Source organism: Lepidochelys olivacea (assembly GCF_965140295.1).
Source record: "Lepidochelys olivacea isolate rLepOli2 genome assembly, chromosome: 17".
Classification (NCBI taxonomy): Eukaryota; Metazoa; Chordata; order Testudines; family Cheloniidae; genus Lepidochelys; species Lepidochelys olivacea.
Window position 1 is genome coordinate 2,676,983 of NC_140427.1, and position 25,280 is coordinate 2,702,262.

Below are 25,280 nucleotides of genomic sequence, written 5' to 3' on the forward strand. Positions count from 1 at the left end.
CATTTTTGAGCAAGGATGTGAAAAAAAAGTAAAATATTAATAATAATAAAAATAAGTGAGGTCAGACAATGTGGCCTCAGTTTGCTTGTCTCTGAGCTAGCCAGAGATGATTTGACATGACTGATTTTCCTAACACACTGTTAGGAGACCAACCTGTGACAAGACTGGAGGACTTAAAAAACCTCAAACCAACTTGTAATTAAAACAGGAACTAAAGCAACTTGATGGCTCAGCTTTTGAAGAGTGAAATATAGTGTGTGTGGTATATTAGCATTATACTGAACAAGAAGGGTCTGTGCATTTTAATATACTTTTGGAAGGCTTCCTGACTGCCCTGTTCCCAGAATGCACTGGGAAGACTTCAGCATGGATTTTCCTTTGTGAAAAGCCCAGAGTCATTTAAAATGATCTGTATTGTATTTACAGAATTGCTCAACTGAATTCTGAACCATGAATTCAACAGCAAATAAACTTTCATGAAGCAAAGTTTTCAAAAGGCCAGATTATACAATACTCTCGTAATTACGTTCTGCTTCTTAAAGAATGTTTAATTTCCAGTCTTCAGCCTTCCATGGAACCCCAAGACTGTAAATGAGAACACGGTGCACTTCTGCAATTACATAACGCAGAATAGATAATAAATGCAAAGAAAACATTTCTCTCGGTTCCTTCCCCTGCTTATGGACTCATTCCCCTAAAACCCAGGACAATTGATCATTCTAGGGGGAGGAAAGGAAATGATTTAGAGGGTGTCCCTCCTGCATGTTTTTTTTAAGATTGAATGCTCTTTAGTACAGGATCTATATTTTCATCTGTGCTTGGCAAGCACTGCGCACATTATGGGCAGTACTACCACATGCTAATTATAATTACACATCTTGTGTGGGTTGAATGATGGAATTACTTAAGCTGATTGTGCTGTATCCAGTATTTTAATACTATGAGTCACACTGTTTATCATCAATATTAAGGAACATCCAGGAAGGAGAAAAAAAGTGATACCCTTTCTGATTTGTCTTGTTATATAAAGTAAAATGCATCTCCAGCTCTCGTCTGAGTAGTTTCATGGGCTTTAGAAAGGGGCCTACCTTATCTAACCTTTTCCCTTCAGAACTCTGAATGTTCTCTTGACCTTCTAGATATCCAGAATGTGCCTGTGTTTCTCATTCCTGAGAAAGCATTAAAAGATTAAAAAGTAACTAAAACTGTCCTAACATTAGCATACACCTTCGTTCCTTTAGTTAGTGTATACAAGTACAACAGTTAGTGGTTCAACGACTCCAAGAGGTGTTGAGAGTTAATTTTACCATGGCCTGGCAACCAAGTTAACCAGTTGTTTAATTATGGAATTTGCCTTACAACAACTTGAAACTTTCTGATTAACAAGGCTTTTTAATGGGGAAGCTGATGCTTCTGTCCTAGGCCTTGATTCAGCAAAGCACCTCGCATGAGCTTAACTTTAAGTAAATGAGTAGTCTCAGGATGACTATTCACATGCTTAAAGTCAGCCCCATGTTTAAGTGCTTTGTGGAATCAGGGCCCTAGTTTGCTTCATGAGATTGCCAAGACAGTGGTTTCATATTTAGGGATCTGATCCAGCTCCCAGTGAAGTCAATTATAACAATCCTATTGATTCTCCTGGGAGTTGAATCAGGCTGCCAGTGTCTTGAGTATAATAAAGTATCAACAACCAACAACCTCGTCAGTGGCAAGGGAAATGATCCCACACTGCCTAGCACCTTATGTAGTCATCGTGTAAGCCCCTGCAAAAGAATGTAAAGAGCTACCATTCTGATTTGGTAGCATTTTACATTCACTTTATGCAAGCTGATATGATTATGCTGTGGGATCAGGTCCGTATCCTTTGTAATTAAATTACACTAGTTTTTCCTTTTGAATTTGAAAAAGCAATAAAGGAAACAGCTGATACTGTCGTTAGTGATTACATGAACTTTTAAAAGACTCTTTTACTGGAGGAAAAATTCTAGAAGGGAGTAGGACTTCTTGAATGGCTGTCAGCAAATAGTGTTCTAGGCCTGTCAGTAGTGCTCAGCAAATTGTCAGTTCAGCCCATCTGCCTTTTAAGGCATATAAAATGTGTAACACCAATTATGAACTATAATCTGTATGTCTAGAAAATTACTTCCTAGTATTTTGCATGTCTCCAGTGCCTTTCACCTTGTAAGTGTGGTCCTCATCAGTCCTCACAGAACTCCAGTGAAACAGGCAAGTAGGCTTATCTTAATTTTTCATCTGGGAAACGGAGTCAGAGAAAACAAATGACTTGCCCAAAGTTACACAGTGGGTCCATAGCCTTGTTTTTAAACTCAGGACTTCCTGGTTGTCTCCTAGTCCTCTAGAAAACACTGGTACTTCTGGGGCAATTAATTCATTTTCTGTGCTGTAACCACCCAGAAAATCAGACTGTTGTGTATTGTCTAAATAATGCGAGTGAAGATTTTTTTTTTTTTTATTTTGCAATTGCAGTTGCATCTATAAAGCTGTACCATGGCACCATAATGTTACTGCTGAAGAGTCCAAGTATTCTTCCACCTCCCACTAAAAAGTAGAGATGTCTGCGGTTATTACTCTGCAAAATTATTATTCCACCAGAACTCATCCTGAGTTTCAATTTCTGTGCAAGGGATTGGGAAGAAAACGTTGGTTTCAATGCAGATAATGCTCTTACTGAACCTAAACCCTCCCATTTCCTTCCTGACAGGAATGCCATTGGCTCAGGCAACAATTCAGCTTAGAATGTGTATCCACTTAAAGAACAAATAAACCCTTCACAGTTCTGGTATTGGCTGGACACAAATTAGGGAGAATAGAGAAGACATAGTAAGACTTCTTCCTTCCCAAACTTGATGCTGGGAATATGTAATTATCCTGCTTCTCCCCCCCGTCACTTCATATGTATTTTTTCATCAATACTTTTATGACAGAAAAGTTGAACTTTTGACAATTGTATCAAATGGTTTCTAATTTTCTGGTTGATCAGTTTTAATTTTGAATATTAAATTTTAGATGTTTTTATACATTTTATAAAATAGCCCATGACCTATTTTAAATAACTTTTCTTCAAATCCTGCAGATATGCTGTCTGTCTCCCCTCAAAATTAAGTCCATCTTAGAAGCTGTTTTTAAATATACATGAGGGGTAAATTGCTAAGTTACTCCTTGCAAGTCATTATCCAATGAGACATGGATTCATTTTATCTTTCTCATGGCACTTTGAGACATTATTCCCTTTAGAAATGACTTGTGTGGTCCTAGTAACCCTTTGTCAGCAGAATTAATCAGTCATCACTCATAATTATTTCTATGTAACGAGTTGAGCTAGAGACCTACAAGACAAGTGACCTTATGTCTATGGCTCAAGTGTAAGAGACATTATTTGAAGTGGGTGTCTATATGCATAAGCAGAAAAGTCTTGTGAGAGACGATGAAAATGTATAGTATTCAAAAGGCAAACACATCATGGTTGCACTCCTCTGTGCAAATGATCTGTTCTTTGTAGTCTGTATCAGTGTAAGTTTTTTCTTTCAGAAGAAATTTCTTGATGCCCACCTACTTGAATTCTTGTCTGGCAGGGGTGGGCAGACTTTTTGAGCTGAGCGCCACATGGGGTTTCCAAAACTGTATGGTGCTCTGAGGGGCATGGTAGGGGAGCGGGGGGGTTGGATAAGGGGCAGGAGGTCCTGGGGGGCAGTCAGGGGACAGGAAGCAGGGGATGGTTGGATAGGCGTGGGAGTCCCAGGGTGTGGATAGGGGTCGGAGCAGTCAGGGGACAGGAAGCAGGGGGGTTGGATATGGGGTGGGGTCAGGGGACAAGGAGCGGAGGGGGTTGGATGGGTCACGGGTTCTGAGGGTGGCAGTCAGGGGGCGGGAAGTGGGAGGGGGCGGGACCAGGCTGTTTGGGGAGCCACAGCCTTCCCTACAAGGGTGTAGTGTATTACATTGCTCCCGTAGGAATGTGCTACTTATGGTATACTACTTAGGGTTGCCAGTCCTGATGCCCTGTAAGTAGCGCATTCCTGCGGGGAGCGATTTAATACACTACACCTGGTGGCTCTCGCAGCCCTGCTGCCTAGAGCACTGGTGGCCTGCTGAGGCTGCGGGGGAGGGGCCAGGGGCTAGCCTCACTGGCTGCGAGCTCAAGGGCCAGGCAGGACGGTCCCACGGGCCGGATGTGGCCTGCGGGCCGTAGTTTGTCCACCTCTGTTGTATGGCAACCTCTTCATTTTTAACATAGGCAAATTATGATGTACAAGGAGATTTTATGTTCTATTTTAGCTTCAGTTGTGATAGGTTTTATAATAAAATTTGATGAGGCTTTAGTGACAAAGTAACAGTATAACGCATGTCTCCTTTACTTACATGTTAACTGCATAGGGTTAACTAAGCAATTTCCATGTAACTGCATAGTCAGTCCATGGTCCTGAAATTCACTTGGCAAATGCAACTGAGTACAAAAGTAATCATTGTTTAACCTACCCTCTGTCTTGACAGGCATAAGTACTTATAGACTGTTATGAATTTACATGTATGTAGAACTTAATTTGCAATTAAATACCTCAAAATACATCTCAAGTTATGATTAGAATTCATCCCTGAAGAATTGTACTCACCACTGGCCCAGAGTGAGTAAAATAGCATTGTTTTTTTGTTATCTTTATCTTCAGGATAAAGACTGGATGAGCTGATTTAGTACATGAGCTAGTAAATTTTCATGACATTTTGTAAGAATTTTTAGACTTGATATTTGTGCCAACCAGTATAAAGTGTAACCCTAAGCTTTAGTTTTGCAACAGGAAACAATAGGAAAAAACACAGGTTGATTCCCATAAAAAGCTGTAAAAGAAGTCCATGTAGCTCTGATGGTCCAACCTCTAGCATCTGACCTCCTAACAATTCACCACTGGGCTACAGTTTCTAAAGGAAAAAATAAGCTAAGTCTGTCTGTAAAATGTCATCATGAATATACAGCTAAAAGAGACAGGCAGATGGAACCACAATGTAGCAATTGCTAACAACTTAAACGTTTGCCAGCTGACCTATGACCCAGAGATGGATGGGCTGAAGGTTTTGTATAACTAGTACCAGAGGAGAATAGGGAAGATGCTGAGCATTTTCAAAATTCTGGACTTCACAAAATCTTTTTATTTGTGGAGTGCTTGTTAGGCAAGAAATAACTGATGAAAACTGGTATGGTCCATAAAGTTCAGAAAAGTAAGTGGCATAAAGAAGGGAAGGGGGCGGTTACCAAATATGTGTGCAACTGGACACAGTCTTCATACATAGTGCTTTTCATGGTGGTTTTCTACATCTTTCTCTGCCTACTCCACAGCAAAACAAGGATCTGAGGGTCCTATTATTTTTAAGCGATAAAACTCTGTATTACTCAGGTAATATATGGCTATCAGAACTACTTTCCTGTATTTTTCAATTCAGTTTAAGCAATGAGGTCTTTAGAAGCAAATACAACATGGTCCAGTACAAATGATCACATTGAGAAAAATACAGGAGTACTGCCACAGATTTGAGATTCTAAATCTAATCCTAACTGATGAGACTCATCCTGTCGTGGTTTATGCAGTCTCTCCCATACACACATCCTCTTGTTTTCAGAATGAATCAGTTCAGCAGTGAACTCGTAGTCTGGTTTGAAGTGCGCAGCAGATTTTGTTGAAATGCTTGGATCTGTGTGCTGGAGGCACCAATTTTCCAGATGCACATTGCCGTTGTCTGGGCCTCCATGGAAAACGCCCACCCATTCCTTGGCTCAGCTGAAAACTCAATTCTTTGGAAAGGGGAGTATGGACAGTTGGGGAGCATGGGAAAAGTTAAACTTTTACACCTTTTCCCCTCCCCCCAAAAATGTTAACTTAAACTGCATTCATGCGGATGTCCCCAAAGGGAATTTCTGTGGCTGTCTCCGGAGTAATGCTTTTTAGAATACGCTGTTGAGAAGAAAACACATGTTAGATGAACGTTGTGCAAATTTAGATTTCAGGTAGAACTTTGCTGTTGAAAGGGACACTGTAAAGGATTTAGCTTAAAGAAAAATCTGACCCACCTTTAAAGATGTAAAGTGCTAGAGAAGTACAAACTATTATATATTTTTTAGTTGACATAAATGGTAACATCCAGGTTAATTTACAGAACTTTTGCATTAATGCCCCTGTGATCATTTACTTAAATACTATCAACTTTATTGAGCATATCTCTTCTGAATGGATATTTACATATAAATAAAGTTTCCAAATTCCATCCCAGCTTGCGGTGGATCTTGTGTAAAATATGGGATGGATGGTTTTGGTGGTTGTGTATATTTCTATTTTTGTTTTTTGGTGGAGGAAGCAGGATGGTGTGTCGATAGATTTAGGTCAAAACTAGTATTGCTTCCTCAGCCTATGGCTAGAGTTGACTGAACCTCTTTGGAATATATTGCTAGGTCCCTATCTTCTAACCAAAATAAAATTTTCCATCTTCTGCAGTGACCAGCAGAGATGCATATTTTCTGCTACTGCTGAAAGTCTGAGGACTTGTCTACATTTAAAATGCTGCAGTGAAGCGCTTCAGTGAAGATGCTACCTATGCTGACAGGAGGGCTTCTCCTGTTGAGGTGGGTACTCCACCTCTCCAAGAGGGAGTAGCTAGGTCGATGGGAGAATTCTCCCATTTGACCTAGCTCTGTCTACACTGGGGGTTAGATCAGTTCAATTGTGTCGCTGTGGGGTGTGGATTTTTCACACCCCTGAGCAACATAGTTATACTGATCTAATACCCTAATGTAGACCAAACCTGAGAAAACAAACTACAATTCATCAGTGATCTTCCTGAAAATACCATCCTGGCCACTGGATGTAGAAGCCCTCTACACCAACATTCCACACAAAGATGGACTACAAGCCGTCAGGAACAGTATCCCCGATAATGTCACAACAAACCTAGTGGCTGAACTTTGACTTTGTCCTCACCCATAACTATTTCACACTTGGGGACTATGTATACCTTCAAATCAGTGGCACTGCTATGGGTACCCGCATAGCCCCACAGTATGCCAACATTTTTATGGCTGACTTAAAACAATGCTTCCTCAGCTCTTGTCCCCTAATGCCCATACTCTACTTGCGCTACATCTTCATCATCTGGACCATGGAAAAGAAGCCCTTGAGGAATTCCACCATGATTTCAACAATTTCCATCCCACCATCAACCTCAGCCTGGACCAGTCCACCCAAGAGATCCACTTCCTGGACACTACGGTCCTAATAAGCGATGGTCACATAAACACCACCCTATACCAGAAACCTACTGACCACTATTCCTACCTACATGCCTCCAGCTTTCATCCAGACCACACCACACGATCCATTGTCTACAGCCAAGCTCTACGATACAACCGCATTTGCTCCAACCCCTCAGACAGAGACAAACACCTACAAGATCTCTATCAAGCATTCTTACAACTACAATATCCACCTGCTGAAGTGAAGTAACAGACTGACAGAGCCAGAAGAGTACCCAGAAGTCACCTACTACAGGACAGGCCCAAAAAAGAAAATAACAGAACGCCACTAGCCATCACCTTCAGCCCCCAACTAAAACCTCTCCAACGCATCATCAAGGATCTACAACCTATCCTGAAGGACGATCCATCACTTTCACAGATCTTGGGAGACAGGTCAGTCCTTGCTTACGGACCGCCCCCCAACTTGAAGCAAATACTCACTAGCAACCACACAGCACACAACAGAACCACTAACCCAGGAACCTATCCTTGCAACAAAGCCCGTTGCCAACTGTGTCCACATATCTATTCAGGGGACACCATCATAGGGCCTAATCACATCAGCCACACTATCGGAGGCTCGTTCACCTGCACATCTACCAATGTGATATATGCCATCATGTGCCAGCAATGACCCTCTGCCATGTACATTGGCCAAACTGGACAGTGTCTACGTAAAAAAATAAATGGACACAAATCAGATATCAAGAATTATAACATTCAAAAACCAGTTGGAAAACACTTCAGTCTCTCTGGTCACTCGATTACAGACCTAAAAGTGGCAATACTTCAACAATAAAACCTTCAAAAACAGACTCCAACGAGGGACTGCTGAATTGGAATTAATTTGCAGACTGGATACAATTAACTTAGGCTTGAATAGAGACTGGGAGTGGATGGATCATTACACAAAGTAAAACTATTTCCCCATGTTTATCTCCCCCACCCCCCACTGTTCCTCAGACGTTCTTGTCAACTGCTGGAAATGGCCCACCTTGATTATCATATAAAAGGTCCCGTCCCGTTCCCCACCCCCCGCTGGTAATAGCTCACCTTAAGTGATCACTCTGGTTACAGTGTGTATGGTAACACCCATTTTTTCATGGTTTGTGTGTATAAAAAGATCTTCTGTACTTTCCATAGTATGCATCTGATGAAGTGAGCTGTAGCTCACGAAAGCTTATGCTCAAATAAATGTGTTAGTCTCTAGGGTGCCACAAGTACTCCTTTTCTTTTTGTCGGAGCAAAGCAGTTCATATCTTCTACCATCCTCTGCCCCTTCCAAAACAGATTCAGAAGTAATCCATGCAAGGATAAACCTTGTTGTGATTAAATCAGGGTAACTGGCAAAACTCATCACACTGTACTACTACTAATCTCTTGCACATTTATAGTGCCTTTCATCCAAGATCTTAAAGCATTTTACCAATGTATATTATTCCGATCAAACACTAATTCTCAGCACTTAACCGTCTTAAATATTCACTGAACAAAAATACTAACACAGAATGAAGGTTACAGTGGTACCTTGTGCCCTTCAAAAACATTGTTCTGTAAAACTCAGACTTCTGAAAACCAGGCAATACAGAGTTAAGGTTCACGCCCACACAACTGTAGTCTGTGACCCTGGAGCTGGCAGTAGTCCCTGGGAATTGTCTGGGTGTACTCTAGCTGCATTCGCTGTGTTAGGTATAGCTGTATTGAAAGGGGAGGGTTAGTTGGAGAGTTCGGCAGAGCTGTGATTGTAATATGAGACAATCTGGGGGTCCCCCTGGCTGTGTGTATGGCCCCTCTCCCTAACCCTCATATGTGTAATCTAAGGGAAGAGGTCCATGTGTACCTTGACAGATCAAGTATGCCTTATTTAAGCTCTGTGTTATGTAGCAGTGGGGCACATGGATCCTCTTGCCATGGGAATTCTCAGCATCTAGGTGGGAGATGAGTGTGGTCTGTGGGTTTAATGACGGGTAAGTGAAACCATAGTGTGAGATGGCATCATGTGCATAAGGGTGAAGAGGTTGAAAACTTCAGCAGATGGGGTCAGTGTTGGGCATGTATAGGTAGTTCCTGTGTAGTGCTGTGCAGTGTGAGAGCATGTGCTATGGGTGTACTGAGGCATTGCTCCAAGGGGGGGGGGGTTAAGGTTGCATGGATGTGTACCTTAACACATCAGTTCCTGTTTTTCAGACATTTTGAGTTTTGCTGAACTCAATGTTCAAGGACATGAGATACCACTGGACAACCTTAACTCTCCATTAGCAAAGTTTTTTGTCAGTGAATTTCCTAGATTTTTTTTAACAGAGAAATGTTGTTAGTAGGAGTTAGTGGTCATTTAGGCAGTTTTAGTTATCATGCAGGTGTGCAGCTGAGATTCAGTTGTGGCCAGGTGATGATGATACCTTGCTCTTACGTTGCGCTTTTCATCAATAGATCTCATAGCACTTTGCCAAGGAGGGAAACATCATTATCCCCATTGTACAGATTGGGAAACTGAGGCACAGAGCAGTAAAGTGATATGGCCAAGGTCACCCAGCAAGCATGAGGCAGGGGTGGGAATAGAGCCCAGGTTTTCTGACTCCCAGTTCACTGTTCTCTCCATTATGTTGCTGTGTGATACCTGGGTGTGTGCCTCTCCCATCCCCCACCTTGTTACAGTGAAATAGGGATAATGGTTGTGCTTTGAAGTGTTTGGAGTTTGGAGTTACTAAAAGCCCAGTGAGAGAAATCTCAGATGTCGTCCTTGCCCCAAAATCAAGTTTTATTACACAAGGAGAACAGTAACTTTAAGTATGAGAGAAGATTCGTATAGCTCTCTTTTTTGCTCCACCCTCCTCTACCATCATCCCCCCACAACGCGTATCCTACCCTCTGCCACCATTCCCACCTCCCCCTTCCCCTCCTGTCACATTAAGCCACTAGCACTTGAGAAGCCAGGTGTGTGCAAGGAAATGGGTAGAAATCTGTGAACTTTAAGAAAACCTGTTAGTTTCCAGGGGCTGTATCTTGGAAATCCTTTTCTCAAATATGGATCGTTTACCCTTCCCCAGTAAAGCACACAGCACATTTCAAGACATAGTGAGGAAGCATGAGGATTTTAGAGCACCTAAAAGAATTAACCTTTAAACAGAAACATCTTCACAATCTTAACAATGGCAGAACTGGACAGTGCTCCACTATAATTTGATATGAGATTAATCATCAGCAGCTGCTTTGCTATAGCCAGATTCCCAGCACAGGCTGAACCGAAAGCAGAGCAGGCTCTGAGACGTGTGAAGTGGGCCATTCAGTGAAATGAGAGGGGGAGGCAAGGACGGGCCCAGACCCCTTCTGCATGACAGGGCCTCCCATATTCCACATAGGGACAGGGGGAGGGCTTCAAATTCCTGTAGAGAGGGGAGGCAGGGAAAGGCATCCTCAGAGGGACAGGGCTCCCACAGATCCTTGTTCATATGAGAAGTGGGTAGGGAGAGGAGCTCAGATACCCCAAGAGGGTCAGGGTCCCCCTGTTCCCAGCACACACACAGAAGAGAAGAATGTGGGGATGACAGGCACCCCTAATTCCTCACACTTGCCCTGCCACCCACCTCCATGTCATCCCTCACACTTCCCCATAATCCCCACTCACTCCCCCTGACCCGAGTCCTGAAACCCCTCCCCTATTACTCCTCCCTATTTATCCTTCTCTGTATAACCCCCTTGCCTCCCTGAAGACCCAAACCCCTCGTCCCTTCCACTCCTCTGCCTCCTAAATCCCACTTCTTTCCCAGCAATCATTCACACGTGTAATTTCTTTTCTTTTTGAAATAGCACAAATGCCTTCGGAAGTTTCTGCTGTACTCAGATTACATTTCCCCAAAATAAAAATAAAACAGCCTTGGACAGAGGCAGTTTATACCAACATGCCTAGGTTTCATTTCAGCTTTCTACCATGGATTGGGTTTGAATTCACAGTGCCTCAGGTGTTGCTCACGTTCAGTGGCTGTAACGTCCCCTTGAGTCACACAGGTCCTGTGAATCATGCTTGGCTAGTAATTCTTTTGGGATTCTGTCCACATGTGCATAGTGTAATCCATTGGCTTGTGAGTGTTAGCATGCACCTGCCTAAAGAGCCAGACTCACTCAGTTTTGCTCCTCCAAAAGGTTAGTGGGTCCCTTGCACTGGCAGGGGTAAATGTTGAGTGACTGAGACCCTTTGAGCATGTAGAGCCGTGGTTTGAGCCTTTGGTCTGAGTAAAAAAACAAAAAGTTGATGGAATCTGTGAACCTTAAGAAAAGCTGATTTCCTGGGGACAGCTGTATTCTAGGAACCGCTTGCTCAAAAGACCCCAAATTTCAATCACTAAGCCTACCCCAAATCCCATGTGGCAGAGCTAATTTCAAGGCAATCTGTACAACCATGTGGATTTTAGAGCACTCAGAAGAGTTGTTCTCTAAACAGAAAGGAATTCTCAACTGTAATTCTTTGCAGAGCTGGCACTCTGCTATCATACATAACCCACCATTCCTCTGTATTAATGGCAAGGAGGTATTTCTTGCAATGCTGATCCATACATCCAGCACCTGGCAAATATGGGAGCATCATTAACAGACCATCTTTTTGTCTTAAGTGCCTATGCAGTATTTTCCCACCTCTCCTTATGTACAGCTGGGTAGTGGGGTGGGAAGTACATCCCATCAAAAATGAACTTGAACAAATAAAACACATCAGATACCTCTTTAAATGTTCCTGGGGTGATTATCAACCGATAAGCCATGTAGATTGGAATGCAGATAACAGAGGAGGTTCCTATGCAGTAACCCACTATAGTGGTCCAATAGGGATAGTTATAATCAAAAAGCCGTAGATCAGGAGTGCTGGACATAAAACTGCAAATGATGAACTGAAATAAAAATGCAAGAAAATATTACAAATACACAATGTTTTTACATAGTACGTAATTAGCCTTTGGGACCAACTGCTGCAATATATCGTAGCAGGATTCCAAAAAGGATTAAGCACTTATATGAATAATGAGAAAATCCACAGTTACTTTAGAAAGGATGTAAATCCTCATGCTTAGGTCATAAGCCACCTTAACAGATAAGATATTAGGAAGAAAATTCCTCTTATGGACAATTTATTCCATAATGACCTGTTCTCGGTATTCTTGAATCCAAACATAGAGACAGGATATTGGACTAGAGTTGTAGATTTTTAGGCCAGAAGGGACCATTAGATCACAGAGTCTGATCTCTGGGAGACTGGAGAGCAGAGAAATTCATGCAGTTATGCCTGCGTCAAGCCCAGTAATTTGACTGACTAAAGCATATCTTCTAGAAGACAGCAAGAGCAAGGGAGTACAACATTTCCCTTGGTAGTTTGTTCCAATAATTAATCACCCTCACTGTTAAAAAATGTGCACCTTATTTCCAATCTGAATTTGTCTGGCTTTAACTTCCAGCCATTGGGTCTTGTTCTGCCTTTCTCCATTAGAGCGAAAAGGACCATTAGTACCCAGTATTTTCAACCCAGGAAGGTATTCACACATCATAATCAAGTCACCTCTCAGTGGTTTATTATTATTTATTTATTTTATTAAACAGATTGTGCTCGTTAAGTGGAAGGTATTTTCTTCAGTACTTGAATAATTTTTCTAGCTCTTTTCTGCACCCGTTCCACTTTTTCAATATCTGTTTTAGAATGTGGATACCAGACCTGGATGCAGTATTCTATGATCAGCATCATCAATGCTGTATACAGAGGTAAAAAATCACCTCCATACTTTCCTGTTTATACATCCAAGGATCATATTAGCCCTTAGATGTATAAATGGACCACAGATCTGATCTTGTATTGTATGTTTGAATACCAATTCTAAAATTCTACTGAATTTTAAGATAGAATGGTCAAAAAAATTCCATTTGAATCCAGTGTGATCCAGAATCCCATAGCCAATAATTAGGTCTGGTAATGAATAGGGGTGAAAGAATTTTTTCTTGAAGACACTGTTTACCCTTCCAGAGGATTCATCCAACTTTGATTCCTCTCTCCCTTTTATTGTTGTGCTGATTTGGAATGCTATGCACCACTTGGCGCACACATGCTCTATAAAAGTTTATAATTTATTCTGATCTAGTGTAATTTTTTTCTCCTCTTCCACAATTTCATTAGAAAATGTTTATGTTGTGTATATTTAACACACAACTACATTCCTTGCTTTTTGTGTTCCTTTCTCAGGTTATTGCTTCAAGTTCTTTCAGGGGCTAAACAAAGATGTCACCTGCAAATTTGAAGTGGTTCATGTACCATTTTTATCTTTTATTTTTATCTTTTATCTTTTCTTCAGAGTCCAGCTTTTTGAATGTTTTCTCCAGGCAGATGGTGAAAAGTTGAAGATAAGAGAGTGTTTTCTTGTGTAACTCCATGTTTGTTAAGCTTAAATAGTATTGTACTAGTTGTATAAATGTTTCAAGAATTCTTTGAGGTCACATGGAATGTCTAGTTTTTCTTCAAGTAGTTCTAATACTCTTCCTTAACACCAAATAGAGGAATTTCCACTATCTACAGCAGCAACTCATTGCATTTGGCAGTCTTCTCCAGTGCTTGATTCATTGTCAGGAGCCTGCAGATGCTGTATGATTGAGAGATTACTTACCAGCTTTTGTGTTGATTATAGGCCAGAAATCATTGTGGTTTGATCCCTGATACCTCAGATTGACTTGTAGAAATCGATAGTTCTTGGATTTATGTTTTTCTTCTTACTCTAATACTAAAATGGCAACGTTCCAGTTTTATGCTAAAGCTTATTGGATCCGACCCTGTGAGATGCTCAGTGCTTCCAGTTCTCATTGAAGTCAAACCTAAGGTGCTGAAGTATTAAACTGGTACATTGCAAAATTAATGTTAGTGACTGTTTTGGGAAGCATCCTAACTTAGTTTTCACAGAATTACATCAGAGGATACCCGGCACTAGATGTTTAAAATTACCAAAGAGAGCCACCAAACCTACGTCTGGGTTTTTCTTGTTTTAGTTTCCATAGAGACCGTAAATATCAATTTTGCCTAGTAACCACATCACTGAAAGTATATGGCTCTTCATGTAATTTAGTTTTATTGTTTCAGGATCATGGACAGGACAGTAGTGTATAAATTATTTTTGTGGTGAAAAATCTATTTATAGCTTTTTTTTTTTTTTTTTTTACTCCTTTGTCTACAGGTAATAAAATGGAAAACAGTTAAACACACATTAATCATCCCAGCAGTGTTGTTTGCCTCCATAAACCTCCATCTTGACTTACTCTCCTTGCATCCAAGCCAAGCAACAATAAAAGACAGGGTGAACTAATTTTGGAACAGGGAATGAAGGCTTTGTTTAAAAATGTTAGTAATAACTTTGCCAAGTCAGCTGTGGGGATACTGGCACCAGTTGCTGATTATGAAGGATGCTCTCTGGTGATGTAGAGTTTGGGTAGGTGTATTCTAAAGTTGCCAGGCAGTGGCTGATCAAACAGCTTGTAAATCTGTTATCTTAACTTCTCTTTTTTCTGTGCTTTTTATCAGCATCCTTTTACTATTTTACTTCACTGACCTAAATCTAAAGCAGCAAAGATCAAATTAGCCTTGTCCTGTGTTGCAGGTTATTAAAGTTTTCCAATATCATCATTGTTTATCTAAGTAACAAAAAAAAAAAAAAAACCAAACAAACTCAGTGTTGATCTACTAACTAATCCTAGGTGCTTTTATCAGATTAGTCTCACTGATTTAAGATTGTTGGCTTCCAAAAGCTGGCATTAGAGAGTAGAACGTGAATATTATGTAAATGAAAATCCCATATCTGGAACTCTAAGATATTACACTAGTAAACTGACTGTCTTGGGCTGGGAAGATGAACTCACCAAAAGAAAGATGGGGCTGATTGCTACCCAGCAGAGTCGCCAGTACCAGCCTGGAGTGAAGCCCAGCATTTCCTTCATGTCACTGCAAAACTGGTTGATGCCTGTGAAAATAAATGGATGGTAGAGGGACATGGAGAAAAAGGTTATTCAAACGTTGATATAACGAGGAAATGCATTTAGCATCCACCAGAAAACAGTGTGGTCGTGTCCCTGCAACCTTTTCATTACACAGAAACCTCCATTATCCAAAGTCATTCAGTGTTTCCCAACCCATTTGGAGATCAAGATTGTACTATGCTTACATGACAAAGTAATTGGTAACATTGTTTTCCGATTAAGTAATCTGTAAATTGCTTTTTCTATGTGACATCAGTACCCCTGTCCACAAAGCTGGCGGAAATACTATTCGGCAAATGCCCGGGAGTCTGGTCGGCATGGGTTGTAAGTGCAGGAACAATCTTACCATAGAACCAGGCCACCGCAATGGATTCCAGAAACACCACTGTTAGGACAGCAGGGCCTGTAGCATATTCTTCAAACAGCTTCACTACGTATGCACCACCCTAGAGAAGAGATTGTGGTACTGATTAGCCAAAATCACCAGAATAGAAGTTTTGTACTACTAGTCATATACTCTCCTCATTTGGAAAGAGAGCATTCACCCGTGCAAAATTCACTCTATCCCATCACTTGCTGCCTGCTCTGGCCTTGAGTAATACTTGACAGTACTAATGACTTGTCCAGTACTCTTGCTTTAACTTCCTGTGATCATCCTTTGCCAATAGAACGGACATGCAGAAAAACTGAAAGGGAAGCGGCACACATTTCTAGTTTGGATTTTAATGAGCTAATCCGATGGGATCTGTGCTTTTCTGTGCCCTCCTTTGATGGCAACTTCCTTCTCTGTCCCTGAGCATTAGTTACTGAGCAGGAAACAAAGGCAGCATTACGTTCTATTCTTTCCTCCTGGATCTGGACTCAGCTACAAGAAAAGAGAGTTGTGTGTTCTACAGGAACCTGGCTCCTTGTAAATGCTTTAAACCAGGAGGGAATTTCTCATAAAACAAACAGTGGAATGTAAAAGCCAGTGAATTTTTCCCCCACATCTTTTACAAAAGCTGACCAATTTGTTCTCCTGTTACAGCAATGAAACCCCAGTGACTAGACAGAGGTTGCATAGGTGTAACTTAGGACAATATTTGGCATGTATGAAAGAAGGAATATGTAAGTGCTGTAGATTCACATATGAGCCATTATCCAGTGCCAGGAGCTTCTGGACTCCAGTTCACTAAATTCCATTTATGGTAGTTTCTAGAACTGGATTTTGTATCCATCCTTTTCTTGATTTGAAATTTATTTCTAACCCTTTGAAAATTAAACTGATAATTTTTAATTTTGTAAAAGCTGGGATTTTGGGTGAAGGTTTGAACGGTTAATCAGCTGGAATGAACTGCGTCGTGGTATAGTACCAGTCTGAGCAGTATTTGTGTGGTTTATTATGTACTGTACACTGAAACTTTGTCAAGTTACAACATTGTCAGATTCCTTCATGAGCACGACTGCTCACATTCATTCCACCGACAGTCTCCAACCCTATAAGGAAAACAACTCCTCTCAACTGGACTAATAGGATTTCACATATTTGATGAGACTCCTTGAGATTCTGTTTGGGAAACACTTCCCTCCTGCAGATATCAGCTAGAGCCGACTGCCAATAAGCAAGGTTCACAATGTTGGGTGAGGTACTTACAAATGTCAGAGTTGTTAATGACCCCAGGAAGCAAGCAATGATCAGACCAAGGACAAACCATTCCCTGCGCTTGCCCCAGACATGTGGAAATTCATCTAGCACTGCAGTGATCACCCCCTCCAGACCTGCAAACTGAAAAGCACAGCAAAGAGTCATAGAAAAAAAGAAAGCATCCTTCCTACCCTGCATTCCCCACACACACCCCACAACTGCTGGACAATGAAAACGTACATTGACGTAGCTGCATCTCTCAGACATTTGAAAAATCCACAGCCTCTGAAAGCCAGAACTATGTCAACCTAACCCTAGCCAGTGCTTCTGTCAACCTAGCTACCACCTGTTGGGGAGATGGATTACCCGCAGCAATGGGAGAACCCCTTGGCTCACTGTAGTGAGTGTCTATACTGAAGCACTATAGCTGTGCTGCTATAGTGTTTTAAGTGTGGACATACCATAAGATACAATTAGGACAATGAACTTTTGGCATGTATCTGAGTGTGATAGGCTTGAGGTGACTGCTCTGGAAACATCTCCATCATGTCTTCAGAGACCTTGATCTCTTTAGGACAGGGATTTTGTCTCATATGTGTGGGAAGTGCCTAACACATAACGGGAACTACCATATTACAAATAATAAATAACAATAAGTAAATGGCTCATTATAGCTAAGACTATGAAGTCAATGGAGTTGATTTTGGATTGAATTTGGTCCTTAATTTGCAATAACTATGTGGCTCGTAGCAAAATCTTTATAGCACTGTGCCCCACTTTGAGAAATCCACCTTCTGTTCCCACCTTCTAAATCCTGTTACCTGTGAAAAATCCCAGAAACATGTCACTGACTTGCATGTTGACAGGTAATTAAATGCTTCCAATGTACAAGAAGAGAGAGGACATCACCTGCTGGTTAAAAGCAGGGTTCTAGAAGTTGAATATTCTGGGTTCTGTTCCCAGCTTTGCCATTGACTTACTGTGTGACTGGGCAAATCATTTAATCGTGTTGTGCCTCAGTGTCCCCAACTTTGAAATAGGGATAATAAATACTATTTTGTGACCCAGGGGTTATGAAGATTAACGAATGTTTGCAATGCATTTTGCACTTATTTAGCACCCTTCATCCAAGGACCTCAGCGTATTAGTATAGTTGCTCTATTATCAAAAGAAGAGTTTACGTTTAATTCTGCAGATTTATTTTGGAACATGCTGGAATAATTCCAAATGCTTAACTTCATCCATCCATTCAGGGCCCCTCTCACTAATGATACCCACTCACCGTGCTGTCTAATCCCAGAGTGAGTAACATCAAGAAAAATATGATGGCAAAAAAGGTCGAAGCAGGCATGTTTGCAATGGCCTCTGCGTAGGTAATGAAGAGAAGGCTGGGCCCTGGTACCAAGAGGGAGAACAGGTGGTTATTTTTCCTTCTGCTCTGAAAAAGAGGGACCATTTCACTCACACCTGGAAATGCCTTTGTCCACAGGGGAGTGTTACCAAGTGTAGTCACAGTAAGGGTCACTAGGTGACATATAACATGATTTCTACATTCTTTTATCTTCGTAGAACCATTTTGGAGCTGTGTAGCACACCGTATGCTGCTCACTGTTTTATGATAGTCATAAAGCAGTATGATTAATCATAGTATATACAAAACATTTTGTGCAGTTTGGAGTGTTTGTCCAGGCCAGGGTCTTTCCCCTGATCCTGAATTTTAAATGGATTACATGGTCATGTTTGTGTGGTAAGAATATCTCCCCATCTGGAATGTAATCAAACAAGTTCTATCGAAACTTCAGAGGAAATTTAAGACAGCAATAGAATAAGTTCCCCTACCAGTATCTTTAGCAACCTCCGACACCTCTTCATTCCTCATTTCAGCCATATATCCAAGCACAGTGAAAATGACAAATCCAGACACAAAACTAGTCATGCAGTTCACAGTACTGGTAACCAGTGCATCCCTGGAAGAGAAAACCCAATGAATCTCAGAGAGCGAACATCTGCCAGAAAGAATGGTGTATTGCCAGAAGGCACAGTATTGATTTTGAACTATCTAGACCACCTGGGAGCACGTTTCAATACAGCCCTTCAACTTTCCAGGGTATATAAATATTCATTCATATATTTTAATATGTGAGAGTCTGTTGGGAAAGACCTTAGGAAAATTAAGGTTCTGTCTTTGCATGGATGCTAAAAATCACATAGCATTTTTCAGAAGGGTAGTAAGGCGTCTTGGTGTCTTTAGCTACATTTTCTCCTGCTCTCCCGTTTGTCCACCTGTCTGCTATGTTTTGCCCCAAAGGCAGCTGCATTTCACTGGTGAAATGATCGTTGGACTGATAGGTACTGGTAGTTTTAAAACATTTTGAGATTATCACAGACCATGCTCCCAGATCCATTGATAGTATCCATTTACCAGTATGATGCAGCCTGAATCTCTAAAGGACATCTAAAGGTTGTACCCCAGCCCTGTTGATGTCCTGTTTTGTCTTGGAATGAGACAAGGTATGTCTCTCCTTTATGCCCAGCAAACTGGGGCACTACTGATTTGTCTGTTGATATATTGGCTCTCTTTTGGATAGAGTTTTGAATTGTTGTGTCTTATAGGTCTAAGGAAGAACTTCAGACATTTCATTCAACATCTGTTCGGCTGTCTGTTTGGCTGCATACCAGACACATCACACCAATCTAATTAATACTGGATTCAGAATGATATAGTAATAGCTTTAGAGAGAATGATGATTTGCAGGTTTCATTTCACAGGACATAATAAACATCCTTAAGAAAATAAGGAAACAACCCACAGAGCCCTTTACCAAGTTATAGCTGATCTAAACTGCAGTAACTAAATACTGTTACAATCTGATGGCTGTTCAGGGGTGGATTTAGTCCAGATCCTATTGGACAGGTGTCCGCATCACAGCCTCACCTCTACAAGTAATTGGCCCCCTTATGGGCAGTTTCAGCAGAGATCAAGAATTACATGGGTTATAAACTGTTTGGGGAGGGACCATCTTTTTGTTCCATATTTGTACAGAGCCTACCACAAGAGGGTCCTGGTCCGCAACTGGGGCTCCTGGGTGCTGCCACAAGACAATAATAAATAATAATAATTGAGTAGACATGGAAAGCAAACTCCCAACTTGCCTTGAAGCGAGGCACATTGGCTGGATGTGATGTGAGGGAAGATTGCGCTGATGCTAAAGGGAATGTACCTGTTCTGCAGATAGAATTCACCCTACAGGACTGACAACCTGGCAACTTTCACCAGCGTTACATTTCTCATTTTTTTAAAAAATACATAAACTGTTTACATTCTAACACTGTCCTTTTATTGACTATTTCTTACACTGAGGTGGAACTCACTGGTAGCAGTTGTTGTGGAATTTGTTGTAGCTGGCAAAAGCTAGTAGGACCCCAAAACCTGGACCTAGAGAGAAGAAAATCTGAGCTGCAGCATCCACCCAGACCTGAAAAACGTAAGAGGCAGAGGATCAAGAAAAGATGGTGTTAAACATAGAGCAAATGCCACTCTACAGTCCACTGGTGCTACGAATTAGATTCAACAGCCTGTATATAGTCTAGTCCTATCTTAACAAATATTTTATTAAGAGCTTGTTACATGGATCAAAGATTTTGTGCTGAAGTGTGACAAATACTTTTGTAGTTCTATGACAGAGGCAAATACCCAGCACAGTGAGGCCATCATACTTATTTTCACTCGTGGCATAGTTAGGATTTATCCTTCGAGAAGGTCACCATAGGTGAAATGCTACCACATTTCTATACACAACACAGTAAATATTCAGTAACTGTGCCAGCTATCAGTGTTTCACCCTTGACAGTATCCTAGGCTGACAAATGGCAGTCTTCCTGTAGCACATTGTTTTTGCATTGTAACTGTGCCTTTGTAATGGGTTTGGCCTGTCTTCCTTCCTCCAGGGTCTCTGTGCAGAAGGACAGCTGGAGTGCATTGCCTCATGTGTGTGTCTGGGCGCATGTCCTCTGGGCTAAAGCACTGTGTGATTGCTCCCTGGATTGATCCAAATACATTTGGTGGTGTGGGTGCAACTCCAGCTGTGTGAACACAACTCAACCATTTTGTGGCCATGTACAATAAAAGTGTGATGACCTGGTTACAAAAACACTGTGCTACACTGGCCGGAGTCTTACTGAGTGGCATCTCCAAACTGTTGATCTCTGTTCCATCCCTGAAAGGAAAAGTCCTGGTTCCTTTATTCCCTCTTGATTGCAACATGGAGTTCACTGCAGCTCATTTCTAACATACTCCTTCTATGTGACTAGCCTGCACCTCCCCTGGATAGAGCTCTGATGCCAGCTGGCGCACAGATTGCAATCTGCTGTCCTCACTTCAGATATATTCAATACAATACCAATGTCCTTTATTGCTTTTAGGAAGACGTGGTTCCTTATTGGAGATGATGCTTTATCTCTTCATTTCCTCTTCATTGAAAACTCTCCATATCAGCTGGGTAGCTGCAGACTCACAGACATTAGAGTTTTTAATCTTTGTATTTGTTGTATTTATTGCTTTGGGTTTTTTCCATCTCCCTCCCCATTAGCGACTTTCACTTGTAGCGAAGCAAACACAGTCAGCAGCCTGATGGACTGATTGCCTCTTCCACACGGGTTCAAATCTAAATCAGACACTGGGTTGACATGTTGTTTTGTTTTATTATGGTCTCATCCCCATACCTGCTCTCTCTCCTAAAGTTGGTAGTATTTGTAGGACTGTGTGGTGTATTCCCTCTCCCCACACATTCACACCTGCCCAGCTGTCATCACTTCATCAAGCTTAGTGTGTTGAGTCTGATAGTCTTCCTGCTGTCTATGTCTGCATGGAGTACGTGGGAGATTTCCACCTGAGTCAAGCACCACTTGTCTGGAAAGGAGGATCTCTTCGGGCTCATCTGCCACAGCTTGACACAGGGCCGATGGCTTGAGTTTTTTCGATGGTGGCAATATTCACAATGCCGAAATCCAGGCAGTGAGTCCAGCCACCTGATAGTGGACTCCATTAAAGGTGATTTAGCCCATTCCAACGTCTGCTGGTCATCCAGCAGTCAGCAGAGCTACAGGGTATCCACTAGTTTAGATTAAGGTTAGCTAGCAGAGTAAGACCAGAAGCAGTAACAGCTTGGTTATCTCTATCTTGCATAATTGTTACAACTGCAAAAAACTTTTTACAAAGATTTAAAAGAATTGGAGTTAATCTTCAGAATCCATAGGCACCTATTACTATGCTGACAGTAGCCTTGTTCTGAAAAGGAGAGATTTAAGTATACAAGTTTACAGGCTGAAATCAATTGCCACTTTACAACAAGTTCCTTACCTCAGTGGCCAGGAGTTTCTGCCAGTCAGGCTTCAGGTAGAAGACAACCCCCCTCCAGGCTCCAGGCAATGTGGCCCCTCGTACTAACAGGATAAAGAGTATGATGTAAGGGAAGGTGGCAGTCACCCACACCACCTGTTAGAGAAAACATTAAGACCGTGTTTGCCATGGGTACTGATTGAGGGAAACAGCTAAGTGATGATAATGGTAACAATGTCGAATGAACAGTAATATTTAGACTTATAACACCTTTCATTCAAAGTTGTCAAAGTGCTTTACAAAGGCAATAATGTATTACTATACTTTAAATGAAGGAGCAAATATAGCACAGAGTAATTAGATGACTTGCCCAACATCCTGCAGTGAATCAGTAGCAGAGCTAAGAATTAGAACCCAGGAGCCCAGACTCCTACTCCCCTCCTCTTAACAACTAGGTCACGTTGTTTTCCTTAATGCCATCCAGGTCACTATTTATGGTGTGTAAGCTAGTTTATTCAACACCATAGGTCTGACTGCCCCACCAATAGTTATACATTCTCCTCTCAAAGGCAGTCAGCTCCAGCTTCTGAATCCAGGTTTGCTGTAGCTGTAGTCAAAAGATAGACGAGTTGCCTAATTTGATACCATCTGTGTGCACGGACCACTGCCTTTTTTCATCTGAAAAGGGACTACCCTTGTTTAGTGGTTTGAGCAAGGAATGGGAATCAGACTCCTACAATCCATTTCCAGCTCTGCTGCTCAATAATTGTCCAACCTTGAGTAAGTCACTGCAGCCAGAATTTTGAGCAGTGTCCACAAATGTTGGGTGCCTAACCTGAGACCCTTAGGCCCAGATTTTCAGAGCTGCTGAGTGCTCACAACTCCAGATGAGGAGATTTGAAAATGCCAAGCTCAGCACCCCTGAAAGTCAGGCCCTAACTGTCTCCAATTGGGCATTCAGAAATGAGAGCATGCAGAATTAGCTGACCCTTCTGAAAACATTGGTCTTAAGCTTTCTGCACTTAAGTTTCCCCTTCTGTAAAATGGGAATAACAACACTAGTCTCTAAGGTGCCACAAGTACTCCTTTTCTTTTAACACTAATCTTTGTAAGGTGATCTGAGGTCCTCACACAGGAGGTTCTCTGTCAGTGGAAAGATTTATTATTACTCATTATTTGAAAATGAATGTGTATTAAGCAGCCCTATTTTGGTAACATGGCTTGCTCTGACAGCAGACAGCAAGGCCCATCTGTAGAAAAAGAAACAATGGAACTGAGGCTCAACAGAGCAGTAATCAGAGGTCAACCTCCACACCCGTTCTGATCCTCTGGGTAGGATGATCTTTATCTGCAGCACAGCAACCCAACATGCTGTTAGCATGTATTATATGGATTACGGTAGCACTCACTATTCACATGTATGTGAATTTGCAGTCCCTGTCCTGAAGACAATTCTAAGCTTACTTTCTCTCATGTTAATAGGCTGCTCCAGACATGTGGCAGAAATTACGCTATATCAAGCAACTTCCTCTTGCTTTTGCATTCACCTTGCCAGATGTTTTGACCCCTTTCCAGATGCTGAAGTACACAATAGTGAAAATCAACAATAAGCAGAGGGTCAATTGCCAGCTAATGCCTCCCAGATCATCCAGCCCTTTGGATCTTTGCACCTGTAGAACGTGGCGGCTAAAACAGGAGAGAAAAGCACATTGTTGATGTTTGTGTAATAAATACAGAGAGTGCTTAGGCTCTAAATCATGAGAGATAAAAGACACCCCCATCCTACACATAACCACAACTGCATGCATTTTAATCCTTAGACAGTTTTTAAAAACCCATGTGATTGATAAATACCCGGGTTACCCTCTAAAGAAAAGCCTGCTGCATTTTCTACCCCTCTTTCTGATATCGTGTCTCCACTTACATGCACTTACGTATAAAATTCTTCTGCAGGGGAGATGGAGTGTGGGGTCCAGGTAATGCTGGCATTGATGAAGTAGTTGGTGCAGTTGCCGGTGTTCCAAGCATTTTTGCAGCTGATCCATGGCAGCTCCACCGTGAAGGATGAAATGAGGTAGTAGAGGGCCCAAGCCATGATGGTATTGTAGTAAGAGGCTATGTAGAGAGCTATTATGCAGATAGTAAAGCCAATTCCTGGTAAGGCAGAAAGCAGTTATGTGAGTGGAAATGTGAAGGCTGGGTCCAGTGAAAGGAGGAGTGGGTAATCCACATGAACTAAAATCAGTACCTGCCAGAGGCATCCAGAAAGGAGGGCACAACATACACCACGGCCTCCCTTTATATTTTTTTAGAATGCTCTGGAACTTTGTGGGGACTTCAGAAAGTGGGGGTGATTTGCCCAAGCCCCACTTCAGAAAAGCATCCCGGTTCTGAACATAACGTGTAAATGCTAGCCTGATTCAGGCCCCAATCTCTGGAATTTTGACTGTGATGTGTATTCCCTCATCCTCCACACCCCCAAACAACAAACCAACCAAGCAAAACAAAACCAAATCTAACTCTGGTACTGGGAGCAAGGGTAACAAGCATGTAAAAGGCAACTATAAAAGATCCTCTATTATCACTGCCAGTAGGATGGCTGAGAAATGGAATGGAGCTGAAGGGTAATTTGTTTAAAAGATCTCTGGGATAAAAATAAAGAATTTGCAATATTTTTCCTAACTCGTGTTTCTAATACCATTTCAAATATTAAAAATGGAATAATTTTGAAAGTTCAATTTACTTTCACCCTTATAATGTTCTCTGTATGATTTTGTATTTTTTTTCTGGCTTGGGTCAGTGAAAGTACAGTGGATTGTTTCTAGTCAGTTTCACTCCCTGGTCTTCAGACACTAGTAGGAGGCTGCATCCTTTGGATTGGAAAACAATTAGGGCAATGTTTATGTATATAAAACAACTTGACATTGCTTTTTTAAAAAGCACATGACTTAGAAAAGTAATTAATTCCAGGTTTCATGAAAGCTTTTCTTACATAACCTAAATGTGGGCCCTAAACCACTTGACATTAG

General features: G+C 41.5%; 1 protein-coding gene across 1 annotated transcript in view; it reads right to left on the reverse strand.

The window, feature by feature from the left end:
- Window positions 1-4,862: 4,862 nt before the first annotated feature.
- SLC6A4 (solute carrier family 6 member 4) overlaps window positions 4,863-25,280 on the reverse strand; it is a 36,238-nt gene continuing 15,820 nt past the window's right edge. Inside the window, exons 4-14 of the mRNA XM_084651175.1 lie at window positions 24,186-24,405; window positions 23,799-23,937; window positions 22,273-22,407; window positions 20,286-20,389; window positions 18,753-18,880; window positions 18,196-18,308; window positions 16,923-17,054; window positions 15,636-15,735; window positions 15,173-15,273; window positions 12,010-12,177; window positions 4,863-5,963 (exon numbers count right to left, since the gene is read on the reverse strand). Coding sequence (XP_084507301.1) covers window positions 5,889-5,963; window positions 12,010-12,177; window positions 15,173-15,273; window positions 15,636-15,735; window positions 16,923-17,054; window positions 18,196-18,308; window positions 18,753-18,880; window positions 20,286-20,389; window positions 22,273-22,407; window positions 23,799-23,937; window positions 24,186-24,405 — 1,415 coding nt within the window. The 3' untranslated portion in view covers window positions 4,863-5,888. The remainder of the gene's footprint in view (window positions 5,964-12,009; window positions 12,178-15,172; window positions 15,274-15,635; window positions 15,736-16,922; window positions 17,055-18,195; window positions 18,309-18,752; window positions 18,881-20,285; window positions 20,390-22,272; window positions 22,408-23,798; window positions 23,938-24,185; window positions 24,406-25,280) is intronic.